This window comes from Phyllostomus hastatus, unplaced genomic scaffold (assembly GCF_019186645.2).
Source record: "Phyllostomus hastatus isolate PE091 unplaced genomic scaffold, TTU_PhHast_1.1 phas_scaffold_21, whole genome shotgun sequence".
Lineage (NCBI taxonomy): Eukaryota > Metazoa > Chordata > Mammalia > Chiroptera > Phyllostomidae > Phyllostomus > Phyllostomus hastatus.
Window position 1 is genome coordinate 31297232 of NW_025334017.1, and position 26295 is coordinate 31323526.

Genomic DNA, 26295 nt, shown 5'->3' on the forward strand with positions numbered 1-26295 from the left:
TATTTCCAGACTAACTTTTCAAGAATTTTAAAAATAAAACAGCCTTGAAATATGCAGTTAATACAGTCCTCTGAGCAAAGGCTAGATTTCCTCAAAGCTTTGAAAGATATAACATCTTACTCCGGAGAAATAGGCAGACAATTCTTACTGTGTAGTATAACAGATTCAGGTGCCTTGAACTCAAGGTTTCTCTCTTGTAATGAATCCTACTGCTCATGCAGCTCTCGCCTGGTCTTTTTCATGTCACTCTGTGGGAAATGAGGTAAGAGAAACTGACAACTTCAGTTCACCTTTTCTGTGTGATGATTAATAGAGCCCATTGGAACTGAGTTAGGTGTCTTATGTCTTCTGCATATTTGAAAATGTGGCAGGCTAACTTGTTAGCTGACCAGTAGGATACAATTTCTGACCCTTCAGAATTCTTAACAGTGTCCTCCTGGGAGAATATTGCCCAATTTTACTTCCTGTGGAACCCAGTCTTGTCATCCTAATTAATTGTAAACCTTTCTCGAAGACTTTGTTTAAATGTACCCTCTCTGTGAAGTTTCTCCCTTAAACTCCTGAGCCAGCCTTTTCCTCCTGTGTTGCTCCAGATCTGCTTTATATAAGAACATTTCATGTAAGTGTTTATAAATGTTTTCCTTAAAAGACTGTGATCTTGCTAAATATTATATCTAGTTTTGACTTTATGTGTTATATAGTGCACAGTATATAGTAATAGTGGGCCTCTCTTGAAAATAAATTTTTGATGGATTTTTTTACATATGCTCTCTCCAAAACATGACTTAAAGCACACATACATGCACATGTAGAATACCTTGTTTTCCACTGGTCTTTTTGTAACCAATGCATTTTTCCTACATAAACCAACACTAGAATCTCACTTTTTCCTTGAACTTGTAATGCATTATTACTTCCATCTTAAGCAAGTTGCCTGTAATTATAATTATCTTTCTAAAACAGAAAATGCAACAGCTGCACCTACTCTGAAAATGGATCCTTGGAGAATGTAATTAAGTTATTTCAATTTAGAACTGAATATTATCAAGAGCTATGGGATATATAACCTTAATGCATACCTTTCCACCAGGTTTTTAATGGTATGCCATTTGTAGAAACCTAGATAACTGAAAAATTAGAATGTAAGTTTCGTGTCTGCTCCAATCAGAGGTTTAATAAATGAAATTATGTATCATACAATCTCACATGCTATAGTTAAAACCTTTTGTAGATGATAAAGTCATGTGTTTATTAGCTTTGTGATATTCCTTACAGCTTTATTTAGTTGGTTTTATTGCTATGGAGATTTAAGTTGTATTTAAATAACAGACAATATGAAAAGAAAGTCTTTATAAATTTCTAGCCTCTCCAAAAAAGTCTATTCCAAGGTCATATGTGATTTTCTACAGTTTATGCCTTCATATATAAAAAGTACAATTTTATCCTTTGCAATTACCTTAAGGATTACTTTATGCCAAAGGGGTGTAGGATCAAGGGTGGGGAGTGGGTATGGCTAGAGTATGGTGGAGTAGTAGCAGGGAAATGGAGACAACTGTACTTGAACAACAATAAAAAATGTTAAAAATAGTTCAAATATTTTGGTAGAATAATGTTTTCATAAACATTTACCACATCTTATTTCTTATAATTTTACTTTAGATAATGCTGTACATTTTAATGGCTGAAATGATCAATATATGGCTAAACCATTGGTGTTGTAGCAAGCATTGTCTCTAAGAAAAACTCAGGCTAGGTGAGGTTTTATTTGATGAACAGAGCATTTGATGTTAGTAACACTTGACAAATACTGAAAAGATTGCCAATGAAAATAGAAGTCTGGCATTAAAAAGGTATTTCAGTAATCATCTAGCATAATCACTATCGACATCATAAATTCTTTATTGCCAATAATCAATTGCCTAGACTTATGTAGAAAAATTTTCCAAGAAAGATACTACCTACAAGTGATCTTTTTTTGGTGGGGAGGGGTTAAATCATTATTTTACATGTCTACTTATCTTGAACCAAATTTTCTCCATTTATAATTTGTAACTAGTAGCTTTAGTTTTTCCATTTATTCAAATAGGCTAAGTAAATCCCTCTTGCCTTATAAATATTGTAAATATATGAAATAATATCATATGACCATCTGAAGTGTTAAATATTTCCTGCATAAGGAAATATTGAAGCTATTATAAATTAACAGCTTCATTGAATAAAATACAGTATCATTGCATTTTATGTACCTTATTAAACTTGTCTAAAGAGAAGCAACCCTGATGGAAAAATGGATAAAGAAAATATGGCGTATGCACACAAAAGAATATTTTTCAGCCCTAGTAAAGAAGGACATTCTTGAGGACATTATGCTAAGTGAAATTAGCCAGTCACAGAAGCACAAAGCACTAAGTCTGCCTGATAGAAGCAGAGAGTAGAATTGTGTTTGCCAAGGGCTAAGGGGAGTCAGAACTAGGGAGTTGTCATTCAACAAGTTTAAAGTTTCAGCTGTGCCAGACAGAGAAATTCTAAAGATCCCCTGTACAGCATTGAGTATTAACAATATTGTATTGGACACTCAAAATTTTGTTCAGAGAGTAGATCTTGTGTTAAATCTTCTTACCACAATAAAGAGTATATTGTGTTCAAAATCACAGAATCATGATAGATATTTAGTCAAGTTACTTTACCACAGATACGTAGTAATGTACAAAACCATAGCTTCATTGCTACAAGAAACCTTGGATCACTGCCTGAACTTTGGGAACAAACTATAATGTATAGTAGCTAGTGGCACATTTCAAGTCCCTCAATCAGAGACCTGAAGTCAAAGAAACCTTTTTTAAATTTTATCATTTACTTTTATATTAGTCAAATATGTACTACTCTAGAAACAGCAATTTCTAAAACATAGGGGTTTTTTTTTCCCACTCTCAAGCATGTAAACCATAATTGTGCTGGGTTTTTTTGCACCTGGGCCTGAAATTATCATGACAAGAATAACATTATAGAACCCTAAGCAGTGCGGCCTAAAGGAGGGGGAAACACAAACATAAAACAAAGTGGGTACAGCTACGTGTGTTATTTTTGTCTTATCTTAGTAGGTATCTATTAATGTGATAGATACATTTGGTAGTTTCACTGAAGCCTAGCCAACTATGAATACATTAAAAAATCATTTACCTAAAGTCCTTTCATCAAGAGTCTACAACGCGTTACCTACTCTTCTGCATATTTCTTCTCCTTTTGTCTGAATTCCTATTTCCCTTAGTTTTCCTCCTGCCTCTCTGAATGTACTTATTCAGAGTCCTTCAATGGATTAGCCTCCTCACCCTGGCTTATATAAGCTGTGGATGTGCCGACTTACTCATTCTCCACTCCTGTCTTCTCACTCCATCCTGTCTCTATCTAGACATAATTCCTGTGTCTACTGGTTCAGTTACCATCAGCATCCACTATGATATCATTTACGCTTCTACTAAGAGTCCCTGAATCATATAGACAGATATAGTTATCTATTACATTGCTTTAATAAAATGTCTAAAATATTTCAAGCTAAATAAATCTAAAACAAATTTTAATTATCATAGAATTCCCACTGCAAATTTGGCCTTCATTCAACATTCTCCAATATGTCTTTAACAATTTGTGCAAGATCTTTTATCATTCCTCAGTTCCCTCCAGAGTCCTTTTTATCACACCTCCTAAATATCTCTCAACTCACTCTACTTCTTTGTATCAATCAACACCCTCATGATCCAAGCGACCATGAGTTCACTCTTGGGTTTCAGCAATCACCTCTTAAGTGTTCTTCCCACAGCTACTAGAGCCCTGCTTCAGATCAATTCTTAAACATAAATAAGAAAAATCACTTGAAAATTCAGACCTCTTCATGAAATCGTTTTTGATAAAGCACTTTAATAAATCCCCATTGGTCGTATCAAACCTTCATGTGGCTTAAAAGGTTCTCCCTAGTCCAGTGTTTATATTTCTTTCCTTCACCAATTTCATCATTCTTTATTCAATTACTGATTCATAATTTACTTTACCTTGCAACAATATAAATGGATTTAAATTTTCAAAACAGCATAAACATTTTGTTTTTAAAACTATTATATCCTGAAAGTATGTTCTCTAAATGGCAGTTTGCAGAATGTGTCTTAAGTCTCTAAAGAGACCATACTCACTCAGCTCACATTATTTAATTTTTGCCTCAGAAAACAGGGTACATGAAAGACCTACAAAAAATAGAACCAAATTTCTTCCAGGACTATTCAATTAATTTGAAAAGAACCATCAAGCATGGACTGACATACTAAATAACACAACTGCAAGTTACATTAGGAACAACTTTAATTTTGGTATACAAATTTTTATTGTCACATTAGTTTTCATTGATGGAGTAATAAAGAAATACTGATGGAAAGCTCTTGTCTTTCAAATTTTCAATCTATTTGCTATATCAGTGTCCATATCTTAAATGATCCTTGAGTTCTGACAGCTGCCACTTGTAATTTTCCTGTTAACTCTAAGTTTTTTCAAATATTTAAGCCTTTAAAAGCCCACATACAGCTGTTCTTTGATCTCCAGTTTGCCTTAGGCTAGGACATCAACACTAGGTGAATAAAAACTATCTACTTACCATATTGTAGGTGGCTCAGAACCTTCTATTTCTAAGTAATCATACTTTTCTTCCATTTGGAAATCAGTAAATATGAGTGAAATCGTGTCTCCAGGCTCTGCTACAATGGTCCAAGTGCAATCAGCATTGTTATGGTATTCGTTGGGAAAGCTAGGGCTTGATATAATGCCACTGGATCCTCTCATTGTTCCACCACATGCATCTTCAGCTGTTAAAAACAAGAATGAAATGTTCAGATATGTCATTAAGAGGAATGTAACTCTTAACATTTTTTTAGATTTTTTTATTTATTTATTTTTAGAGAGGGAAGGAAGGGAGAAAGAGACACAGAGAGAGATAAACATCAATGTGCGGTTGCTGGGGCCCATGGCCTGCAACCCAGGCATGTGCCCTGACTGGGAATCAAACCTGAGACACTTTGGTTCACAGCCCGAGCCCAATCCACTGAGCTACGCCAGCCACAAACTCTTAACATTTTTTAATAAAGCAACAGTGCAAATGTTGAGATACCAAGTGCATATTATATAACAGAGATTAAATAAAATGAGAAGTCCATGAAAAAATTAGCATATATATAAATATAAACTATATCTTAATGATTTTACAATCATGGTTGAAACAGCAATAAATGTAAATAAAAATCTGCACTCTAGTCAATCTCAATATAATAGAACCAAGATTATCTTTTAATTGATTAGCTGATGATGCTCATCCTTAAGGTGATGAGAAATCTTTAATCACTTTGTTCATGTTCGTGGTAGGGCTGAGTTTTTCTTTTTTTAATTTTTAATAGAGTTCATTACAAAGTCAAGAAACATTTTGAGAAACAATATAATATAGTTTTAGTCAATGTCATGATTCAAAACTACTAAAATATTTATGGAAATGCAATTTAATCATATTTCTAGGAAACTTTAATTAGAGAGAGAAATATTATAGTCACAAATAAATCCTTGTTAGTAACCCCTGTGACTCCATCAATGTAAAGATAATTTTCAAGGTATTCAAATGATATATGTAATACAATACTATAAATAAATCTCCTACTAACTTTACTTTTGAACCTATGGTTTTCATTTTCCAAATAGGGACCATAAATTCTCCATGAGTTTACTTTTGCCCAGTAATGTATGCTAACTGAGGGGTTACATGACTGCCTGTGTTCAGTGTGAAAGTATAAGATAAAGCTCCTTATTTCATAAATAAATTGAAGCTATAAAACTTGTCTTGCCATAATGCTGTTTAGACCAGTTAAATTAATAAGTTACTAGCTTACTTGTGCTATAAATTGTCTCAAGATTTATATTGCTGTCTTGATCACTCAGGGGATTCTTCTAATTCAAGTCAAATGTTTCAGGGAAAAATATAGCTTTCCAATTATTATTTCATGTAATGGATAATAATCCATAGCTTTCATAAATATATGGGGCAGTAGCCTCTGTAACTCACAATAGGCAGGGAATAGCAAAATAGCCTTAGTACTGGGAAAACTTTATCACTATGTTGTATTCATCAAAGAACATCCGCTTCACTCTGCCCCACTCTTTATACATTTAATTCTGTGATTCATATATTAAAAGCATAAATATATTACTCTTAAAAGACATTTAAATTTATTAATAGGCAATGTAAATATGATATTTATTTTCACTGTATGTCCTCCCAATTTTTTAATGTTTTCTTTTAATTGAAATGAGCTAGTGGTCCAGTCTAGACTGCAAGACATAGTACTATAATTTTTCGCCAGGACACACTGCCTTCCCTCAATACCTTACCTTTAGCACCTGGTAAACATGTCTTGCTGTTCCCCCATCTCCAACTACAAATTAGTTCTACTCTTTAACTTCTCAGTACCAATACTAAGGATGAATATTACTTTGGAGATAAAATGTCACACTATTATACATTTGTAGTGGAACTGGTATGAAATCTACTCAAATCATCTCTGTGTGCTATTTATTTTCCTGTCTTTAGAATTTCAGCTCACACTCAGATTAAAGAAAAAATTTCTCCATTTTTTAATGGAAACATTTTGATTGATCAATTAATATGTCCAGTCGCGGGTAGTCTCTCTCTCTCACACACACACACACACACACACACACACACACACACACACTACTTCATTTGGGTTAGGGGTCTGTTGGGCTTGCAGCAGATGGTGCAGAGGTAAGGCAAAGAAGCGGGCCCTTCTTCCCTGTTTGCCTTCCTAATATTTTGGTTCATCCACCCCACTCCCTGAGCTCTCTGTTATTCCTGCTCATGTTGGAAATAGGAAGGATCAGGGGATGTGAATCTTTCCATTTGCCTGGTACTGATTTGATACAGGTTTCCAAAACTATGGCAGATTATTAAAAACCGATGGTTATTTTGCTTATGAGATTTTTCATGGGCCCCTCAGAGATATCCCAATTAGTTCCATCATGGGGGAATGTGTCTCTCTGGCTGGCTGCTTACATTTCTCTTTCATGCCATGGGTATAGAATTGTGTATTTTCATTTTATTTCTGACTGTCTTCATATCCTTGAAGTGAGCATCTTGGGCAGAATCTAAGACAATTCCAGGCTAGAAATCTCTTACACAAGTCCTGAATTTGGCCAAATGAAAATATATCCACTGTATTCATCATCTGTGCAAGTTCAATTTCTTCCCACATGCAGTCCTATGGGCTTGCAATAGACATTTAAATTTTTCAACCTTGATTTTTAAAAATAATAATTCATGTGTCCTCCAAGTTCCAGGGCATGCAAATAAAATTCTCTGTATGGTCCCCTTGAAGCTCCTCAATTCAGGTTAGCAAAAGAGAAAAATAATACCAACCTCCTAAAACATGCAATGGAGAGCAGTTCACAGAATAACTCACTCCTAAATTCTTATTTTACAACAAAATAACTTCAAGCCTAAAATTTTATTCATTTACACTTGAAAACAAGGAGGAGAACTCACATCTTCCAGCATACAAACAAATGCTCTTGCCAATTCTTGTATTTAGTTCTTCATTCAGCACTGCTGTTTGATCTCTTTATTACTATAGAAACTATCATAGAATCCTTATAGGATAGAACTGTGAAGTAGGTAGATTGCTTTCAGTACATGTTAGATACACAGTATAGATACGCAATATTGTTCCTAGGTGGCCCTCCCCAAATGCTAAAACTTATGCATTGTTGTTACAGGGTGCAGCCAAGAGGGGGGACCCCATATGGGCATTTGAAATGGGGTCCAGAACTCAGGGTGTCCAGGAGATTTTAGGATGTCCTCACCATCCCCCCACAGGTGTGAGCTGGGGGCAGGGACAAATGGAGCAGGGCCATTGAGAACTGTTTTGCATAGCAAGAACTCTGCAGCTAACCTCTGGTGTGGTCATTTAACATATGTATAACCTTTAACTGGTTGCATAGATATGTTAAATAGCTGTGCCCATGCTCTAAGCCAGGGGAATGGAAGACTAACTGGGGACAGGTCCCCTGAGTTACAACGCCTGTGTGGGAGCTTGGAGAAGACTGGCTCCATGACATGGGGCCACACCTGCCCAGACCCACGATGGCAGCCAGTAAAGTTAGAAAGGATGTGAAATTGATGGCAAGTGTGGCCAAGTGTGGGAGGAGTCAGAAATGGGGATACAGAGGAAGATTGGCATGGGGATTTAAACCCAGATGCGGCAGCCGTTGAGGGGAGAACCACATGGCTTTGGCAGAGTGGAGACTCCCGCAGCCCTGGGAGAGAGAATCACCATGAGGAGTTAGCAGAAAATTGCCACTCAGCTTTGGCAGAGTGGTGACCCCCCTCCCCTCAGCTTTGTGGAGAGATCCATGTAGTTTCACCAGAGTGCAGACCCCTGCAGCTCTGGTAGGAGAGAACCACGTGGCTTTGGGGTGCTCCTTTTGGCCGCTAGGCCTAGGAAGCAGGAGAGACTTTACCTGGAAGTAGGGTGAAAGAACTCTTACCAGTAGGCCATGAGAAGGTGCTGCATGGCTTTGGATTAATTGGAGATCCTGCCTGGACAGCGACACAGCTGCTGGTGCCGGGAACCTAGGAAGGCCTACCAGCTGAGCACAGATTACTGGGAAGAACAGAGGGCTGCCTAAGCCACGGACGTTTCTTTCTTTCCCTGAGATATGGTACCCCAGACTGGGCAAAGGGGGGAAGGAAGGACTGTGTGTTTGTGGGTGTTTTAAGGGACTTTGGGATTTTGATGAAGACATTAGGTCACTGCTTTAAGTTTGTATAGCATTAAATAAACATTTCCTTTCCTTTTCACGAATCTCTGGCATTGAAATAACGGACCTTAACAGACCTGGGGTTTCCTTTCGAGTAATAATATTGCCTAGGCCTCACCTTGTTGTTCTGTAACATTGTGATTTGGTCTGCATTTAATAGAGTATTTATAAAAACCAGTACATTTTCTGTAAACATGGACTCAGAGCAGAATGTATTACATAAACCAAAATTTTTACTTTAAGCAGAGTCAGAGCACTTGAAAGGCAGCATCAAAACAAACCATGAAACTCTCAAACCTAGTGCTGTGCTCTTCCTGCTAAGTAACATTGTCTGGTCTCTAGTCATGTGAGTTGGTGCAAATCCTGTAAATGACAGGACCTTTTTTCAAACTGAAGTATAATTGGCATGTATTATCTTATTAATTGCAGGTATACATCATAGTGATCCAATATTTATATACATTATGAAATGATCACCACATTTAGGTAAATATCTGTCACCATGAAAAGTGATTATAATACTATTTGACTATATTCCTGTGTTGTGGAAGTTTGTGGTTCTTAATCACCTATTTTGCTTATCTTCCAACCCTTCATCCCTCTAGTAACCACAAGTTTGTTTCCTGTCTTTATCAGTCCATTTATGTTTCGTTTTGTTTCTTCATTTTCATTCTTTAGATTTCACATACCAGTTAAATCATACAATATTTGTCCTTCTCTGTCTGACTTATTCCACCCAGCATAACACCCTCTATGTCCACCAATGTTGTCACAAAGGGCAAGATTTATTTCATTTTTATGGCTGAGTAATATTCCATTCTATAGTCACACCACAAATTCTTTATGCAAACATTTATTGATGGGCACATAAATTGCTTCCATTTCTTGGCTACTGTAAATAGTGCTGCAGTGAACATAAGGGTGCTTCTTTCCCTTCAAATTCATGTTTTTGCATTCTTCATATAAACACTCAGAAGTGAAATTGCTAAATCATATGACAGTTGTATTGTTAATTTTCTGAGGAAACTTCATACTGTTTTACATAATGGGTGCACTAAATAACACTCCTACAATAGGGTACTAAGGTTTTCTTTTCTCCACATCCTCAACAATACTTAATAAATTAGGATCTTCTTGTTAACAGCCACTTTGATAGGTGTGAGGTGATATCTCATTGTGATTTTGATTTGCATCACTCTGATGATTAATGATGTTGAGCAATTTTTCATATGCCTACTGACCATCTCTGTGTATTCTTTTGAAAAAAATTCTATTAAAGACTTCTGCCCATTTTTTAAATTGGGTCGTTTGTGTTTGCTATTAAGTTGTGCAAGTTCCTTATAAATTTTTAACATTAACCCCTTTATTATGTGTATGATTTGAAAATATCTTCTTCCATTCAGTAGGCAGACTTTTCAGTTTTTGATTGTTTTCTTTACTGTGAAAAAGCCTTTCAGTTCGATATAAGTCCATTTGTTCATTTTTGTTTTGTTGCTCTTGCCTAAAGACACTAATCCAAAAGGATGCCAATCCAGTGTCAAAGAGCTTCCTACCTATATTTTCTTCTATAAATTGTATGACTTCAGGCCTTATATTAATTTCTATTCCATTTTGACTTTATTCTTTTGTGGTGTAAGATAGGAATTCAGTTTCATTCATTTTGCATGTGGCTGTCCAAGTTTCCCTGGAACAATTTATTGAAAAACTTTTTCCCATTGTATGGTCTTGTGTTTGTCATCATTGATCAATTGGCCATATATGTATGTGTGAATTTATCTGTGGGCTCTCTGTCCTATTCCATGGATCTATGTGTCTATTTTCATGCCAGCATCATACTGTTTTTATTATGATAGCTTTGTTGTATAATTTATTTTTATTTTATTTATTTTTTAATGCATCTTCACTTGTATTTAATTTTGAAATCCTGATGATCAAAAGCCAAATCCATTTACATGAAATGATTTTTTTAAATTTTAATTGTTGTTCAAGTACAGTTTTCTGCCTTTACCCCCATCCAAGTCTATACCCCCAGCCCTTCCCACCTCCCAACTATCTCCACCTCCCCTTGTTATCGTCCATGTGTCCTTTATAACTGTTCCTTCAAACCCTTTCCCCCTTTCCCTGAAATTCCATCCCCTCTCCCCTCTGGTCACTGGCAGCCTGTTCTCAATTTCATTATCTTTGGTTATATTTTGCTTGTTTGTTTTGTTGGTTAGATTCCTGTTAAAGGTGAGATCAAGGAAGACACAAACAAATGGAAACATATACTGTGTTCATCGATTGGGAAAATTAACACCATCAAAATACCCATACTACCCAAAGCAATTTACAGATTTGATGCAATACTTATTAAAGTACCAATGGCATATTTCACAGACATAGAACAAACACTTCAAAAATTTATATGGAATGATAAATGGCCCCAAATAGCTGCTGCAATTTTTAGAAAGAAGAGCAAAGTAGGAGGGATCACATACCTGATACCAGACTGTATTACAAGGCCACTGTAATCAAAACAGCCTGGTACTGACATAAAAGCAGACACATAGACCAATGGAAAAGAAAAGCAGGCACATAGACCCAGAAATAAACCTAAGTAGAGACTTAGGTCAATTAATATTGTTGTATAATTTTAAACCAGGCAGAGTGATGCCTCCAGTGTATTTTTCTGTCTCATGGGTCTTTTGTGTTTCCATACAAATTTTTAATTCTTTGATCAAGTTTTATGATATAGCATTCAAAGGTTGAATCATGAAGAAATAGAAAATTTGAATAAGCAAATACAAGTAAAATATCAGAAATTTTAAAGCTGCCATAAAACAGAAGTCCAGGAATAGATAGCTTCACAGGTGGATTTGACCAATCAAGCATTAAAAATTATGTTTTTTGAGTTATTCCAAAAGGATTGAAAAGGAAGGAATACTTCCAAACTCACTTTATAAGGCATTACCTTCATACCAAAATCAGACAAAGACAACAACAATAACACTTTCAGGTCAATATCTCTGATGTACATAGATTTTAAAAATCCTCAACAAAAAATTAGCAAACCAAATTTAACAATACATTAAAAGGATCATATACCCCAATCAAGTGAGATTTATTCAGGAATGTAAGGAAGGTACAATATTTGCAAATCAATGAACATTGTCTACCACATTAACAAAACAATAGGTAAAAATCATATGATTATTTCAATAGATACAGAAAAAGCATTTGACAATATTCAACATTTATGATAAAACCTCCCCAAAAAGTGGATATGGAAAGAACATACCTCAACATAATAAAGGCCATATAATACAACAAATCCATGACTAACCTCATATCATCTCAGATAAGACCTTATTCTTAGACCATCCCTCCGTGTTCGTCTCTAGGCTTACCTGCTTGATCAGGGTCGTTTGCAACAATCTTCTGTCCAACAACTCACCGAAATGGTAAGGTTCACAGAAGGTTGTTTGATAGAACCATTTCTTAACAGACTCAAGATGTATGTGGGATCATATTGGCTATTTTTCAAACTTTCTGTGAATTTTCAAGTTTCTTCATTTCATCATTTGTTAAAACTTTTATTGATATCCACTAAGTACAAGGAGGAAATATATTAGTCTCTCGGGCTACAGTGAGGATAAAAAGTTAACATGATATCTGCCCTCATGTCTAGTAGAGAGTAAGGCTAATAAAAAATGGCAAAATAAATGTGCAAAATTACATTTCTGTCAGCTATCATGAAGAAGCAGTATTGTTCAAAGCAGTGAACGGGGTATGGGATTCAGAAAAAAGAGGAACTCTCTGAAGAAATGATGTTAGAATAGAAACCTGAAGAGTGAAGAGTAAGCATGCACTAGATGAGAAGCAGGAGGAAAACTGTTCTGAGCACGTGTGCTGAAACTTTCACCGAGAAAAATGGGCGTTCTGCAGACTGAGAGTCTGTGTGCCATTTCTAAGCCAATGAGGACCTATATGGTGCCAGAGGAGGTTGGAAGGGTAATCAGAGGCCAGACCTTGCAGGAACTTCTGACAAGACTATGGAATTTATTCAGAGCAATGGAAAGTTATTGATGGGTTTTCAGCAGAGATCATAGGACTGGATTTGGATTTTGAAAATATCATTCTGGAAGCTCTATGGAGAAAATAGAGGAAAGCAGTGATAGAAGAAACAGATTAGGTCCTGAATCAATAGTCCAGGCAAATTACTGTACATTTATTGCTTCCAAAAGGTAAACTATCCCTTCTTTATTCAGTGTTTTAGCATATTTTTTCTCAATACCTGCAAAAGATTAGATTTGTGGGCACTTTGGAATAAATACCATTGTGGCAATATAAATTAGAATACCATCCTTTGGCCAATTTTTAAGAACAATTTTTTTCACCTAAAAAGTAAACCATAGTGTTTAAATATCTTAGGTTTCTCTTGAGGTTAACTAGAAGTTTTTCTGGCTTCAAATTGCAGTAACTTAACATATAAAAATATAGTGCATAATAAAAAGTTAGTATATGCATACACACTCTTGTTCTAAGAAATGGGTATCATAAAATTTATGGTGTATTGATTTTTTATATAAGTATGTGTGCACATACACGTAGGCTGGATGATGGCAAGCTGCATGTTAAGTTACTTTAAGAGTCAACTGTTGTAAAATACAGAGAAAACAACTATTCTCAATAAAATCAACCAAAGCAATGTAATATTATAAAAATAAAGATTTTTTAAAAAGCTATTCCTTATGACTTGAGAATATTTCACTTATCTAGGGGAAATGCTAGCAAGTGCCTAGTAAGTTTTTATTGTATTTAAATCTATTGATTAAAAACTATGAATGCTAAACTTAAAATAGTATTAAATCTAATTTTAATTCTTCCCAATGTTATAAATTTATCATCAAATAACTCTTATTTCTACACTTTTGAATAACTGAATTTATGTTAACTTGGTAAATCACTTTCAATTTCTTACCTATAGAGTAGGGAGAAACAGTTCAGTATTTTCCCACAAATGTATTTTTCCTAGAATTAAATGTAGTTATTTTCAATTTGTTTTGGCTTTAGGTCATGCATTATATTTAAGATACAGTAAATTAAAACTGTCCCAAAAAATGACAGTTAAAAAAAAAGACAGCTACAAAAACTACTGGACGAGTTTTCTGTAATACATAATTTCAGACACTCATCTCTTTCTGTGCGCTGCCCTCTTAGCTTCTTGGGAAGTAGCTTAAGGATGAGGGTGGGTCAGGGAGGGAGACAGGAAAGAGGCTTGTTTATCAGTGAGGAAGAACTGTAGGTTGTGGCAGACAAGTGCACTTGATCAATTCCAGAAGTTGAGCATTCCACCCTGTCTCCAACTTCTTCACGGGAAACTTTCTGGCCAATCTCCCTTGTTAAATCTCAGTGTTCCTTCTGCCCCATCAGCACTGGAGTAAAGCTGTCATCTGCGCAAGACTTTGTATTTATTCCCAAAGCAGGCATCACTGTTGTCTGACTTTGAATTAGAAAATCTATAGTAATGTTGCACTCATTAATTACATATTATATTATATACACAAGACAGAAGTCTCATTTGTATAACTGCCTTTGTTCACATTTAGTAGTTCAGCCTTATGCCTCTTTGTGTTTAAGAAGAAACTATTTATACAGAAGAAAACTGAGCAACTGCTAGGTAAACTGCACGGCTTCTAGACTGTTAGTTTTATTTTATGTTTGTCAAGGCACAACAAATAATGCTCTTCCAAGTTTTAAAGAAAAGTGGGTTTTTATGATTATGAAGAAAAATTAAAGGGCTTTAATCATTTTGATTTCTCAGTTCAGCTTCTTTCATACTAAAACATATGAAATTAAATTCATCTGAGAATAGATTTATAAATCAAAGAAAATATTAATTATTCATTCTGATGAACACCTCATAGAAAGGGAAGAAAAATCTATGAATAATGACATCTCAGAATTGGAGGCTTTTTCCTTGAATACTCAAATATGCTTTTGATCAAATATTCCATGATATCACCCGTTTATAATAAAAACACTCAGCAGACTGAGAATAGGGGGAGCATACCTCAACAGAATAAAGGCCATACATGAAAACTTACAGACGACATAACACTCAACAGACAAAAACTAAAAGCTTTCCCCTTAAGATCCACTTTTACCACTCTTATTCAATATAGTACTGGAAGTTCTAGTCAGAGTGATGAGACAAGAAAAAGGCATCTGAATTGGAAAGGAGGAAATAAAACTGTCATTATTTGCAGATGACATGATAGTGTACAGAGAAAACCCTGTAGCCTCCACCCAAAAACTACTTGGCTTAATAAGTGAAATAGCAAAATAGCAGGATACAAAATCAATATTCAGAAATTGGTGTCATTTTTGTAAACCAACAATGAAATATCAGAAAGAGAAACTAGGAAAAAATCCCATTTACTGTAGCAATAAGAAAAATAAAGTACCTAGGAATAAATTTAACTAAGAATGTTGGGAAAATGAGAAATAAACTTAATGCACTGAGGCAAATAATAAATAAATATGTGGAGTATAGTTTGATTGTTTAATTTTAAATCTTGCTTAAAATAAATTTCAGAATGTACAAATAAAAATTTGGGTGTTCACGATAATTAAAGTATTTGAAAAATAACTTTACATCAAAGAGCTATGACAGAGCAACAGGCAAAAAATTGCATTCTATTCTTCAAAAAAATTAAAAACTTAGCAAAATATAACTGTTTTCAAACACTGACCCAGAGTCATACAGAACTGTGATCCCAGAAAAAAAGAGAAACAAATGGGGGAAAGCCCTACAATTGCCTGGCTTTCTGTCTATGAGCACATTCGGGACTGTAGAGCAGGAAGGGTGATTCTGAGTAGAACACGGTGTTCTCTGCAAGCTGAGTGCAGGGAGCATGAGGTATCTGTACGTTATAAGACAGAATTCCAGAGAGGAGAAAGCTCTTCAGGAAAATAACTCACAAAATCTGCACTGTGGCCCCATGGATCTCAGCTAAATACTAACAAATGGATACAAAGGGAGAAGCTGCATGGAGTCAGGGAAAAAAGAGACCAGGGATCTGGTAGCTGAATGATTCCAAGTCAGCCCAACACAGGGCTGGGTTATTTTTCAACTTCTTCCAGCTAGGATCAAGAGTCCTCTTTAAATAACCAAAGTATTCAGTAGAAACTTCAGAAGGGACACACTTCAATTGAAGGAATAAACTATCCCTGGTGAAAAGGATACTCTAGAACTTCCCTAACAAGACTTCAAAATAAACTTCAAAAGACACAAACTGAACCAAATGTAACTACACATATACCAGAAGAAAGCCCAGTGTCTTCTAAAGAAAGGTAAATAAACCCAGACACTCAATAACTTAAAATTCATAAAGATCAACACCCAGTAAAAAATAGTCACAAAAAGAAACATAAAAATGTGACCCATTATAAAGAGAAACATCAATCAATAGAAATAGAATGAAAACGATTGAGATGGTGAAATTAGCAGACAAGGACTTTATAACAGATAGTATCATTATATCCTACTCTTTAAATCAAGGGTTAGCAACTATAGTCCAGACCATATCTTGTCCACACTCTGAGATCTAAGAATGATTTTGTAATGTTAAAGGATTGTAAATACAAACGTAAAACAAATCAGAATCAAAGATAAATAAATGATAGATACCATAGATACCATGCAAAGTCTAAGATATTTACTATACAGCCCTTTTTGGAAGAAGTAAACACAGTCTACACAGTAAGGAAACAAAGGGAAGATACAAATGAAATCTTAAGAGATGAAAACTACATTATTAGGTTTTTAAAAAAACTGTTCAGTGGGCCTGACAGCAGATTAGATGCAACAGAACAAATCATGGTGAAATTGAAGAGAGAGCAATAGAAATTTTCAAAACGAAGCAAGGAGAACAGGAAACCTTTTAAAAAGTTCCCTGTAGAAAATATCAAGGAGTTTAACATAAGTGATACTGAAATTCCAAAAAAGTTATGGGGCAGGGAAGAAGTACACAAAATTACTTGAATAGATAATGGCCAAAAGACTTCCAAAAAACATAGTTTTTTTTTAGGCATCTTGCTGTGGCAGCGACAATAGCTAAGCACCACCTTTCCTGTTCCACCTCCACATGGCAGCTGTTGCTGGGCAGCAGCTGCTCCGCGAGGCCAAATGTTCTGATGCGCTGCACATCTGGGTGACGTTGTGTAACCGTGAATACAATTCTGGTGAATAGATGTCAGTGAATGAGCTGCCACTGCCTGCTTTGCCCATTAAAGCCTACAACAAGATCATTCTTGTTCTTTTTTCCCCTCCATCTGCTCTCCAATGTGGTGGCTCTGGGGGACCTTATAAGCCACATGTTGAGGGAAGAGTTTCTTTCACGTGAGTATTTGAAATCTCTAATTTATGAAGTCCACAAAGCAAGGGTGTTTGTTCATATCATATTTCTATTGTTTTTAAAAGATTGTCATATAGTAGGAATTTATATAAATGTACTGAATTATATATGAAATAAATGAGTGAATATAATTATGATCACTAACTAGATTAGAGTACGATCTCTAACACACTAATTAGATTATGATCTCTAATACATCTATGAAATAGAATAAAAAGAAAATCACAAGGAATATGTCACTATTAAAAACCAGAGAAAGAGTATGATAACTGGTATCAAAAGTCAAAACAAAGTAGAAGGATGGGAGGAATTGCCAAATAAATTCTAAAATCATGTGGTGGGTCAAAAGCTTTATTAAAAATGAGAGAGAGAAAGAAAATAACTGGAAAACACATATTGCTATCCCATGCAGAAGGTGGAAGTTAGTTAACTTTTAAATTTTACTTCATATTTAACTTCAGTAAATTACAACTTCATTATTCATAGATGACATAATTATATACCTAAAAATTGAAATGTAGAAGAGACTCACCAGATAAAATATACAACTTAATGTGTAAATTTAGCAAGATCATTGAATACAAAGGTAACATATAAACATATATCAGCAATAAACAATTAGAAACTGAAATTTTAAAACATCATTTCTAATAAGATACAATTTTAAATATCATTAAATAAAACCAGTGAAACATGAAAACCCTGAGTAAATTTCTACTTCTCTTACTGAGAGAAAATACAGATCTATCTAAATAAATAGATAATCATTGTGCTCAGATTTCAAATCTATAAATGCCCATTCTCCCCCAGATTAACCTATGGTTTTACTATAATCCCAGTCAAAATTTGGTGTCTGTATATGTGTTGAGGAGCTGATTTTCTAATTTATCTAGAAATGCAAAGAAGCTGAGGATAACTAAGATAATCTTGAAGAGAAAAATAAAGCTAAATATCCTGTATTAAGACTTATTATAAAACTACACCAATTAAAACAATGAGAAATTAAAAGTGAATATAGACCAGTCAAACAACTGAGCAAAATAAAGACTTCAGGATCATACACACAAATACACACACAGAAACACTTAATTTTTGTTATAAAGAGTACTGCATAGCAGTGCGAATTTTTTAACATCTTTATTGAGACATAATTCATATCCCATAAAATCCACCTATTTAAAGCACACAATTAAATTATATTCAGTAATTTTCAAGATTCGCCTCTGTTGTAGCACATATAATAACATCATTCTATTTTCAATAATATCCTATTATATTGATATAGCATATTTTTAAAATGTATTTTTTAATTAAATGGTATTGGGCCAATTGGATATCCATTCATACACAATAGTCAATTCCAGATGAAGCATGACTTAAATGTAAAAGTGAAACAATACAGCTTCTGAAATATAAGACAACACCTTTATGTCCTTAGAATTGGTGAAAGTTTTTTAAATACATAAATCACACTGAATTAAAATGAAGAATTCTATTCCTTAAGTGGTTTCACTAAGTGAGTCCAGACACACAGTGGAAGATATTTCCAATACACATAACTTACAAGGGCTCATTCAAAATCTATGCAGAACACCTATAAATCACTAAGGAAAAGGCAAACAACTAAATAATAAAATGAACCAAAGACTAGAAGAGGAATCTTACAAGGGAGAGCCAACAAATTGTCAATGGACATGGAAGAAAGGGACTCCACTCATTAGTTATCCATGAAATTTAAATTAAAACTACAGTGATTCTCTACTGGACACACACCAGGATATCTGAATGACAAAGATCAATATAGTAAATGCTTAGCAAGGATATGAATCAACTACAATTCAAACAACCCTTGCTAACTCTGTAAATCAGCAGAGCCGCTTTGGGAAACTCGTTAGCAGCTGTCTGATAAAGCTATCCATATTCTATGACTTAATGTTTCCACTGCTAGACATTTTCTCAGATATGCATCAAAGAGGTATTTATAGGAATGTTCACAGACACATCATTTATAGTAACCAAATGTGGGGAGAATCCAAATGTTCATTAAAGATAACACATAAATACTGATTTAGTCCTATAATGTACCACCATCAATCAATAAAAATGAGTAAACTATTACTATATGCAACACCGTGAAGGATCTCTCAAAGAATGTTACTGATTAAAGAGCAAATTACATAAGATTCTATTTTACAAAAGTTGAAAATGGGCAGGGGGGAAAGTCTGTGGTGCTAGAAATCAGAGGTGTTTACGCTCAGGGAAGGGCAGGGTAGTGACTGGGAGGAAGTATTCAAGAGATTTCTGACTTTCCTGTAACTATTCTGTTCTTGATCTGGGTGCTAGTAACAAGGCTGTGTTCATTTGGTGAAAATTCATCACGTCGTACACTTAAAATGTGTGACTTTTTCTGTATATATTTTATATTTTATTTTATCAACAATTACCTTATTTTTATTATTTGTTACTATTTTATTGAATTTATTGGTTTTATTTTTTTAATTTAAAAAAAGCTTTATTAAATAAGAAGGAAATTCTTCAAAAGCACACATTATCCTTCTAAGGTTTCTACTGTTCTTTTCATAAATATCACCTTTCTCTCAAGCTGGTATTATCTACTCTCTTTATTTCAACTACCCTCCAGCTATACTGATGATTCCACAGTCTCTGTCATTTAGCTCCATCCTCTTCACCATCCAACTGCCTAAAGGGAATCTTTAATAGTAATAAAACATATTAACTATTTTGGGTAGCAATCATCCTTCCCAAAATCTTTGTTCATTTCATAGTGATTGATTGTATAAACTTCAGTTGGAGGAGTTAATTCTCATCTGGAGAAAGAGCTCTCAGAAACTGTGGGAGTTTGAAAAAGTGGCTAAGAATGAGTAAAATGGAAGAAACAGTTATCATTCAGTAATGAGGAAACTTTGCTTCCAAGATTCAGATGGAAAATGTTATGAGGCAGAAACAATATTTTATTATGTGTTTACAGATCTAGTTCATCAGGAAAACTGCACATGCCACCACCCAGAAAGTTAGGATGGTACCTTGAAACCATGGGCTGTCCAATGGGAACTGAGCAAAAGTGACGGAAGTCACATACTAGCTTAGCCCTTAAACATACCCTTTCAGTTCCTCTCTGCCACAGAATACCATAGGATATGACTTTAACACCATCTTCTCCTGCCCTTTCATAATTTATTTTCTACAGTGAATCCTGGAGTGATTTTTTTTAATTTTTTATGTGATTACAGTTGTTCTTACTTTTTTTCCCTTTTACTACCTCCATTCAGCCCCATCCTTTTTTCCTTCCTAAATCAATCCCCATATCATTGTCTGGTCTGTGTCCATGTGTCATGCATACATGTTCTTTGGTTAATCCTTTCACTATCTTTCATCCACTCCCCCAACCCCAGGCTCTGGAGACTGTCAATCTGTTCTATGTATCATATGCTTCTGTTTCTATTCTGTTCATTAGTTTATTATGCTCATTAGATTCCACATATAAGTGAGATCATGTTGTATTTGTATTTCACTAACTGGCTTATTTTGCTTAGTATAATGTTCTCCAGGTCCCTCCATGCTGTCACAAAAGTTAAGAGTTTTTTGTATTTTTTACTGCTGTGTAGTATTCCATTTTGCAAATATTCTATAGCTTTTTTATCTACCCATGTACTGATGGTCACTTAGGCTGTTTCCAAATCTTGGATATTTTAAATATCACTGCTATGAACATAGAGGAGCATATATATTTTTGTATTGGTGTTTTCAGATTATTAGGGTATATCCCCAGAAGTGGAATCACTGAGTCAAAAGGGAGATCCATTTTCAATTTTTTCAGGATGCTCCATACTGTTTTCCACAGTGGCTGCACCAGACAGCATTCCCAACAACAGCTCGCTAGGGTTCCCTTTTCTCCACATCCTTGCCAACACTTCCTGTTTATTGATTTGTTGATGGCAGCCATTCTGACAGGTGTGAGGTAATATCTCATTGTGGCTTTAATTTGCATTTCTCTGATGATTAGGAATGTTGAGCATTTTTTCATATGTCTATTGGCCATCTATATGTCCTTTTTGGATAAGTGTCTATCAGGTCCTTTCCCCATTTTTAATTGGGTTGTTTGTCTTCCTGGTGTTCAGTTGTGTTCGTTTTTTTCATATTTTTGAGATTAAGCTCCTATCAGTTGTGTCATGGTGAGAATGTTCTCTCATAGACTGGGTCTTGCTGATGGTTTATTTAGCTGTGAAAATGCTTTTTAATTTGATGTAGTCCTATTTATTTATTTTCTCCTTTGTTTCCAATGCACTAGGAGATATGTCAGCAAAAATATTGCTATACAAGATATACTGAGATCTTACTACCTATGTTTTCTTCTAGGATTTTTTATGGTTTTACAACTTACATTTAAATCTTTGATCTATTTTGAGTTTATTCTTGTATGTGGTGAGTTGGTGGTCTAGTTTCATTTTTTTCAGGTACCAGTCTAGTGTTCCCAACACCATGTATTAAAGAGACTGTCTCTGCTCCATCATATACTTTTGCCACCTCTGTCAAAATCAATTGATCATATGGGTGTGGGTTTACTTCTGGGCTCCTTGTTCTGTTCCATTGATCTATATGTCTACTCTTATACCAGAGGGATCATACTTCAACATAACAAAGGTCATATGTGAAAAACTCACAGCTAACATCATTTTCATTGGGCAAAACTAAACACATTCCTCTTAAAATCAGGAACAAGACAGAGATGCCTGCTTTCACCACTCTTATTCAACATAGTTCTGGATGTCCTAGCCATAGCAATGAGACAGGAAGAAGAATAAAAGGCATCCAAATTGGAAAGAATGAAGTAAAACTGTCATTATTTGCAGATGACATGATATTGTATATAGAAAACCCTAAAGACTCCATCAAAACCTACTAGACCTAATAAATTCAGCAAAGTAGCAGAATACAAAATCAGTACCCAGAAATTGATGGCATTTTTATGAGCTCACCAATAATGAGCTATCAGAAGTAGAAACTAAGAAAATAATCCCATTTAGTATCACAACAAAATAATAAGGTACCTAGGAATAAATTTAACCAAGGAGGTAAAAGACCCGTACACAGAAAACTACAGGGCACTGAATAAAGTAACTGGGGAAGGTACAAATGAATTGAACCATATATCATATTTATGGATTAGAACTAACATAATTAAAATATCCATACTACTGTAAGCAATCTACACATTCAGTGCAATTCCTATTAAAATACCAATGGCATATTTCACAGAACAAGAACAAATATATCCAAAGTTTATATGGAACCAAAAAAAAAAAGACCCCTAATAGCCTCTGCAGTCTCGCGAAAGAAGAACAAAGCTGGAGGTTTCACAGCTCCAATTGTCAAACTATAAAATAAAGCCACTGTAATAAGAAACCTAGAATATTTTTTGAAAGTGGAAGTCAGATCATGCCACACATACTCTCCTATGTATAAGGTTTTAATGGCTTCCCTTGAATTTGGAACAAGACCAATGCACTTACCATGGCCTTAAATAATCATAATTCACAGAACTCTCAAGATAACAAAAACAGGGGGCAGTAACTACAAGATCAAGATGGGTACCTAACTTATAATGGATACTGAATGGGTGAGAAATAAATATTTACTGCATTAGATAATTATGATGTCAGGATTTGTTTATTTACAACATAAACTATTAGTTATATAAACTATGGAAAACCTATCCTACTAAAAATCATTTCATCAATGAATTTTTTTAAATTTCCAAAAATAAGGGATTTCCAAAAATAAATAATTTTTATTTTCAGACTTAAATTTGATGTATTTTTGAGTGTCTTTCTCCCAGTTCTATATTATAGGCCAGTAATTCATGTCTTGTGTTTATTTTTCTAAATCTCATGCTGTGTTCTACCATTTTATTTATGGTAATTTACCATATATATATTACAGAACTTGAGTCAGTTTACTTGAAAACAGAAAATTTAAAATTTGAGTGCATCTGTTAATTTATTTTATGGAAGATAACATTCATTTTGGCAGCAAGCATTTAACCCTGTATATAAAAAACAATGTCTATCATTTTCATCCTTGTATTTTCATTGCTTGGAAATATGTTTAGTACTTAATGGATAGCCAGAGATCTATCTTAAATGATCCTGAATAAAATGGCTTTGGAAGATAGAATTCACTGACTTTCAAGTGGACTTTGAATGATTTCTTGCAAAATTAGAGTATTTACCTCCTCCAATTCAATCTTACTGACATCTTTATTGTATAATTCCAGGTGTAAGTGCAAATCGTTTTAATAAGAAAGATATTTTTACTTTCAACCTGGTCTGGCACTGTTCTGAAAATGATAATAAACAGTCATTAAACTTAGGATATTTCTCAAATCTTTCCAGATAGACACCGGGTTCTTTAAAGACAGAGGTTTGATACAACTAATAGTACTTATCTATTTGAGTATTCATTTTGTGCCAGTCACTATGCTATCAATTTCAAATAGATATAAATTCTTGTCTATTTCTCACTATATTTTGGTTGATGTTTTTATCCATGCTCCATTGTTTCTCAGTGGGACCAGATTAACATCCAACAAACTTCTTCACTTGTCCCATTACAATACATCCTCTACATGGAAGTGAAAAGTATTTTTTAATGGAAATTAGATAATGCCATTCACACACTCCTGCTTGGTTAATGACATTCGAACAGCTTTTCTTGAATTTGAAATGAAACCAGTGATCTTGCCATGACCTTAAATGATCTTAATCCACAGATCTCTAAGTAAAGTCAGGCCACAGTATCATTTTTCATTTTCTTAGACAACAAAGTTTCTTCCACCTTGAGATAACTATCCCCTAGGCTGGTGCCTTCTTTCTCAAGGTCTTCTAAGGCTGGCTGTATGATGCCACTCAAACCAGTGAGGCCTTCCTTGACTAATCACTATCTCAGCTACAGCAGTCCCTCGTCAGTCTCTATCACATCACCTTGTTATATTTTTTTCATTCAACTCATCATTATTCAGTAATCATTGTGCTGTTTCCTGCTTTACCTGTAAAATATAATTTCCATGCCCTCTTGACTACATTATTCATACATTGGTCAGAGTACTATCCCAAGCATCAGAACAGATAGCTAGCTTATGGTAGGTATCTAAATAATACATGATTTGATTAACTATATAAGTTTACTCCTTAGTATGTCCAGGAAATTTCTTGAACAATTATATGAAAGACAGCATTGTGCTGAACTTAAAACTTGGTGTTCTTGAATCACAGAGACCTGGAGATAAATCTGACACTTATGAACTATGTAATCTAAATGAATTTACTTAAACTTCTAAGCTAGTTTATTATTTGTAAAATTATATTTATTCTGATAGTGTCTGCCTATTGACTTAAATGTTGCTAACGATCTCTCACTTACATATTTTCTGGGTTTTGTTTTGTTTTGTTTTGATCAGTATCCCAAGAGTTCTATTTTTGTTGGTGAGGAGAAGGATCCACAAGGTGATGCACAATTGACTTGTTACTCCCTCTGGCAAAATTGTCACAGCAGGGAGACAGAGAAGACACTCTCAGTCCCATATATTTCATTTCACTCTTGCCATCTCCACTAGTTAAATGACAGGTTCACTGCTGCTGCTTGTTTCTCATTTTCTGCTACAAAATAGAGTAGTAAGAAGAGAATAGGAAGTGAGAGAAAGTAGCAAATTGTTGTTATGAAAAAGCCCTATGAAAAGGCAAATTATGAGAACACTTTTAGTATAATTTGAATTTTTTACAGTGCCTGATCACTGAAAAATAGGCTCTTTCTCAATATGCCCCTGAATTTACTATACTTTAATATCAGTTTGCTTTGGAGCCTATTTCTAACCAATAAAATTAAGAAGAAAATAGATATGTAATGAATCATAAAGCAGATAATTTTGGTTATTAATTACTAATATTCATTGTGTACATAAAGGTAATTTTCTATGACTTTAAAATAATGTATCAAATTTAATCCTAACAATACCTCTGTAAGGAAAACAGAACAAGACGAAACAATTATTTGTGTTCCACAGGAAAGAAAACTAAGGCAGAGAGAGGTCACTAACTTGCCCAAGATCACACAAGTTAAAAAGTGCTAGTACTAAATTACAAAGGAAGCCATCGAAGTGAATAGCTTTAACCACTGTACACAGTGCAGAGTGATATCAAATACAAGTTATGAAAACTCAAGGATGTACTGTACCACCAGACACAGGGAGACAATGTGGCGAAATGGAAGATGCCCAAAGGAGAGGAAACCAAACCAAATCAAATAAATAGGATTGCCCTTTTTACTTTTTGTAGAGAGCCACTTCTGACTAGCTTTAAACACATATAATAAAACAACAATGTTCATCACAAAATCCTCTCTCAGTTTCTCATTTTCTGTATTTGAATTAGAGTTCATAGAAAAAGTAGTTAAGTACACAGTATAAAAGTTCATATTGGGTAAACAGGTTAAATATAGATAGATGGCACATTACATTTTTGGATTTGTTTTATTAGTAAATTGTAATCACAAGATTTAATGATTTATGAAAATAAAACTATTATAACATTTCTATAGTTTCTATGTTATTACTCTGTATTATTTTCTCAAAAATGTGGATTTTAAATAGAGTACATTTTTATTTAAAATATTTAAATAACTCACATACAATGTTATAGCACACAGTAGAAAGAATTTTTTAATGTTTTTAAATGCACAATTGGGGTATTAGCCTAAACACAATGTAAAATATGAATACACACATACAAAAATATATATACACATCCCCAAAATATCTTAAAAATGGGTTACAGTGAATCCTTCTACAACCTACTTCAAGTACAATAATTTTTTAAAAGTTTATAATGTGATTTTGCAATATGACACAGAATGTTCTTGTGCAAATTCATGATTTTATTATAGTAATTTTGACAAAATTTATAACATCTTGAAATATTTCCACTTAATTAAAAATTATAGGCTTCCCATCTACCTTGAGAAA

The 26295-nt window shown here is 34.3% G+C and overlaps 1 protein-coding gene across 3 annotated transcripts in view; it reads right to left on the minus strand.

The window, feature by feature from the left end:
• The window catches only part of CSMD3 (CUB and Sushi multiple domains 3), an 891194-nt gene that overhangs the window by 628261 nt on the left and 236638 nt on the right, over nt 1-26295 (minus strand). For all 3 annotated transcript variants that reach the window (XM_045861257.1, XM_045861256.1, XM_045861255.1), the window contains exon 5: nt 4640-4847. In XM_045861257.1, coding sequence (XP_045717213.1) covers nt 4640-4847 — 208 coding nt within the window. The remainder of the gene's footprint in view (nt 1-4639; nt 4848-26295) is intronic.